The sequence below is a fragment of the Lactuca virosa genome, chromosome 3, assembly GCF_052849685.1.
Source record: "Lactuca virosa cultivar CGN04683 chromosome 3, Lactuca_virosa_CGN04683_v6, whole genome shotgun sequence".
Taxonomy (NCBI): domain Eukaryota; kingdom Viridiplantae; phylum Streptophyta; class Magnoliopsida; order Asterales; family Asteraceae; genus Lactuca; species Lactuca virosa.
Window position 1 is genome coordinate 219,553,633 of NC_136428.1, and position 4,870 is coordinate 219,558,502.

At 38.9% G+C, this 4,870-nt stretch overlaps 1 protein-coding gene across 1 annotated transcript; it reads left to right on the top strand.

Moving 5' to 3' along the window:
* The first annotated feature begins 1,803 nt into the window (after positions 1 to 1,803).
* LOC145167004 (BTB/POZ domain-containing protein At5g66560-like) lies at positions 1,804 to 4,238 on the top strand. The gene is made up of 4 exons (XM_079086077.1): positions 1,804 to 2,044; positions 2,123 to 2,192; positions 2,277 to 3,497; positions 3,573 to 4,238. Exons 1-4 carry the CDS (start codon positions 2,004 to 2,006, stop codon positions 4,131 to 4,133), a joined length of 1,893 nt encoding a protein of 630 aa, XP_078942203.1. The 5' UTR covers positions 1,804 to 2,003; the 3' UTR covers positions 4,134 to 4,238.
* The last annotated feature ends 632 nt before the right edge of the window (positions 4,239 to 4,870 follow it).

The following is a 4,870-nucleotide window of genomic DNA, read 5'->3' on the forward strand; positions in this document are numbered from 1 at the left end:
ATCCCTTCTTCCTCCCCCTCTTAGGGACGATTTCTAACCCCTTTGGGTTTGTGAAATTGACCCTTCTCCTAGTTATTTTTATTCCACTCTTTGGTGTCATTGGGTGTGATACCATTAGAGGGATTCTGGTTTGGATCCTTTCATCCAAGCAACTTCATGGAGGTTCAAGATCTCAAGCATGGAGATCAAGGGCTACATAAGAGGTATGTTTTCTTACTTATGTTTTAGTTTTCTAGGGTTGATGTAATTAGCATGAAGCCATAGATCCATAGGTTGCATGTACACTTAGGTATATCGTTGTTTTGATTTTTTCCGCTACCTAGTTTTAGAGTGTATTTGATGCGTAGAATTCCCAACATATATATATATATATATATATATATATATATATATATATATATATATATATATATATATATATATATATATATAGAGAGAGAGAGAGAGAGAGAGAGAGAGTTGAGGGCGGACCAGCCCTGTGCTGAAGGCCAATAGACTCGGGCAGACTAGCATCATGCTAAAGGCCAAAGTGCGGATCAACTTTATCCTGAAGGCCAAGGGCGGACCAACTTTATGTTGAAGGGCATTACGTGTATGCATTGTATATGTATTGTGAGATATGATATTTTGAGGAACTCACTAAGCCTAACGTTTACCCAGTTGTTACAAACGTTTTTCAGGAGCTTCTTTGGTTCATAAGAAGGACAAGGTTCGACTGTACATACACGCATTCACAATCGTGTTTCCGCATAATGTAATTATACTGTGATGTAATTTAATGTTTTGAATAAATAAAAATAAAAATTTTGGGTTGAAAATGGGGCATTACAACCGGCTTAAAGGCGTGTTCTCGACAACCATTAACATGTGGCATCGCCCCTCCACTATAGCTTCTCAAGATTTGTAGTTTTGACATGCCTATGGATAGTCCCAATCCGATTAATGATATTAATTAATTTATCGTTATTTAACACTTTGCTTAATGATACGCTCCCTTATTCTTTATTTGTACTCCGGTGAAGGGAGTCCAAGTTTGGTTACTATCTTGTGGATGTGATCTATCCTGAGCTTTCTGTTTTTGCTAAAACTTTGTCGTGTTCGGATGACCTCAAAGAAACAAATATAAAAGAGCATAAGAAAAAACAAGGAAGTATATTGAACTAGCGTTTGGTGCACTTAAAAAACATTGATAAATGCTTGCTAAACCATCACTGTTTCGTGAAGTAGATACTATAACCAAAGTGATGTATACATGTATGATATTACATAATATGATACTAGAATATGAAAAAAAAAATGCTATATGTGACTCGATGAGAATCAAGTCATCTCTGAGACACAATGGTAGTCCATCGTTTACACGAAGAATGATGATGGTTTACAATTATGTTATCTATTCTGATCTTTGCCGTTGTTTGATCATTTTTGGACGATTGACAATCTTAATCTTAATATGTTAACCGAAGATGAATTGGCCGACGAATTTTCGGAGAAAGATAATTTGCTTTAGTTACGTTTCATTGTTTTTTTTAATGAATTAAGTCATTTTCTATGTTTTAAGTCGAATATTAAGTGATACGTTTAGTCTTATATTTGTCAATAAATGTTCTTTTTAATCTTTTGACCATTGAAAATTACATTATTGTTTTTTGTACCTTCAAAATTATTTAAGCTAAGCTATTTTGTCATTTGACCATTTTTATTAATAATTTTAACATTTTTGTATCTTGATGATCTTCACATTTTGTACGTCGTTTATACAATCCAAAAAAGTATATTATATTTCACACTTTTATGCAAAAACTATTTCGTCATGTAAAATCTACACTTCAAATTTACTTCCCGGTTCCTATTCCCGTTTAAATTTTCATTTGTCTCTTCTCACCTTCTCCATCGATTCATCCAAAAACACATTCTTACAAATCAAAATTTCTTCAGTAGTCAAATAATTGATCTGTTCTGAACTTCATCTTCCCTCTCTCAGCCGAATTTCTCCGGTAACTATGTCCGCCGGAATGGCAACAAACTCCAAAGGCCAAGCATGGTGAGTGAAAAACAGATATGCTGATTCGTTTCTCTTTTGTTACGGATTAAATAACTTCAGTTTACTTGTTATTTGCAGGTTTTGCACCACCGGTTTACCAAGCGACGTGGTGGTGGACGTTAACGGCATGACCTTCCATCTCCATAAGGTTAGCTCGAAATGCTAACGCCATTGATGTTCTATGATTAGTTTGATGTTTATGTGAACTTACTGTTTGTTGAAATGTTTTCAGTTTCCTTTAATGGCTAAGAGTAAAAAGCTTCACGAATTGATTACAGAACAGGAGGCGAAATTTACTCCTGATACAGTTACAGACGAAAGAAATTCTGAAAATGAAGAGAAGGAAGAGATCCAGGCGGCGGCGGCGGTAGCGGAGGAGGATGAGCTGTACTGTCAGGTCAGGTTTTCTGATTTTCCGGGAGGTCCGGAGACGTTTGAGATGGCTGCTATGTTCTGTTACGCCGTGAAAATCGAGTTATCGTCATCCAACGTCGCTCCTCTCCGTTGTGCTTCAGAAGTTTTAGAAATGACTGAAGAGTTCTGTGAAGATAATCTCATTTCAAAAACCGAAAGGTTTTTCTCTCAAACAGTGCTTCAAAGTTTAAGAGATTCAATCGAAGCGCTGAAATCATGCGAATGTTTGATGCCTTTGGTGGAATCTCTCGGCATTGTTGAAAAATGCATTGATTCCATTGCTACCAAAGTTTCCGCCATGGATCCGTCTCTGTTCAGTTTGCCGGACAATGAAGCAACGCCGAGTGCTGGTGGCGGAAATATGGGAGCCACCACCAGATCCACCGCCGGAGGAGATCGGTGGCTTGATGAACTCACATTCGTTAGTTCTCCTCTTTTCATCCGTTTGATTATCGCTATGAAAAGTCAGAATCTGAATCACGAAATTATCGAAAACTGTCTTCTTCTGTATGCCAAAAAACGCATCCCAGGGATCAATCGCACCAATCGGAAGCCATTGCCATCATCTAAACCTTCAGAGATTGAACAGAAGGAGCTTCTGGAGACGATAATTACAAATCTTCCAGAACAAAACTGCACACGATCTTCAACGACAGTGAAACTATTTTTTGGAATGTTAAGAACATCAAACATTTTGAACGCATCGGATGACTGTAAATCGATTTTGGAGAAGAAGATCGGATCTCAATTCGAACACGCCACACTCGATGACCTTCTTATGCCGAGTTATTCCTATCTCAGTGAGACATTATACGATGTGGATTGCGTCCAAAGAATACTAGCACAATTCCTCGATTCAATGGAAGACAGAACATCGGCGTTAATGCTCGTCGGAAAATTAATCGACGGTTACCTATCAGAAATCGCATTAGATGCAAATCTCAAACCCGATAAATTCTTCGAACTCGCCGTTGCTTTGCCGGAACAAGCGAGAGTCTACGACGACGGACTCTACAGATCCGTCGACGTCTACATCAAGGTATAAAAAATCCAAAAATCTCCGGTATCATAAACTCGCCGGAATTTCTTTCTCACGAATGCTAATAATACGCAGGCACATCCATGGATAACAGAATCCGATCGAGAAAAAGTGTCCGGAGTATTAGACTGCCGGAAGCTAACACTAGAAGCATGCACACACGCCGCCCAAAACGAACGCCTCCCACTCCGAGCAGTAGTGCAGGTGTTGTTCTTCGAACAGCTCCAGCTCCGGCACGCAATCGCCGGGACACTAATGTCTGCAGACATGGCCATGGCCATGGCCCATTCTGACTCCGATAAGTCACCAACAACTACACGACATGGAGTAACAGAACACGACGAAACGGTGGTTACTACCGGGGATGATGATGACGATGTGACGTGGAGGGCGGCAGTGAGGGAGAATCAGGTGCTGCGACTAGGTATGGATACCATGAGGACGCGCGTGCATGAGTTGGAGCGTGAGTGCACGACAATGAAGAAGGCGATTGAGAAGATTGATAAAGTGGGGTCTGATGGATGGAGGAAGAAGTTTGGGTGTAAATTTAAAACGCAAGTGTGTGATTCGCATGAGCCAACGGTTGTAGAGACTCGAAAGGGGCGGAGGACTCATCGGACTCATTCAAGTCGATAATTATTCAAAGGGAGTGTAAGTTGATACAAAAAAGTTTTAAATTAATTTTGATTGTTGTTGTATGAAGTATGAAGAATTTAATTTTGATGTGTCGTTGCTGATGAATCGAAGGGTATATACGTTCTTGGTCTTCATACATTTAAGAAAGGGACCCTTTAAAACATACATATAATTCACATATACATACATATACTACTTTTCCTTCCTTGAAAAAGAAACACACACACATACAAATACACTAACGATGAAAATGATGACAAAGGAGCTCAATATGAAAAAGAGTTTTACCATATGCTCTTAACATTGAATCCCACCACCATGTGCAACACATTCCTCAATACAAGTGTAACACCACCACAACGTCATCCCCCAACATAGTTGCAACTCCACTACAACATAGCCTATATGTAAAATTTTCTTCCCTTTGCATCCTCTTGTCTACCGAATTATTTTTTTCTTCGTTTATATCTCATGATCTCTCATTTTGTTATCTTTGTCGCACACACACATGATGTGCGTGTGAGTCCCCTCCCGTTATTCGATCATAGTCTAAACCTACAAATGTGTGCTTATGTTTTTCCCTTTATTGGTGCTCTTTTAGGTTCTCTTTTGAATTTAAGCGCCACACACTCATATGAGATAAAAATTATAAGGGTTTTTAGTGGCTTTGATTTGGAGGGGGTGATGGTGATTTCATCATTTTTATAATGGTGGTGATTTCATCTTGATCACAATGG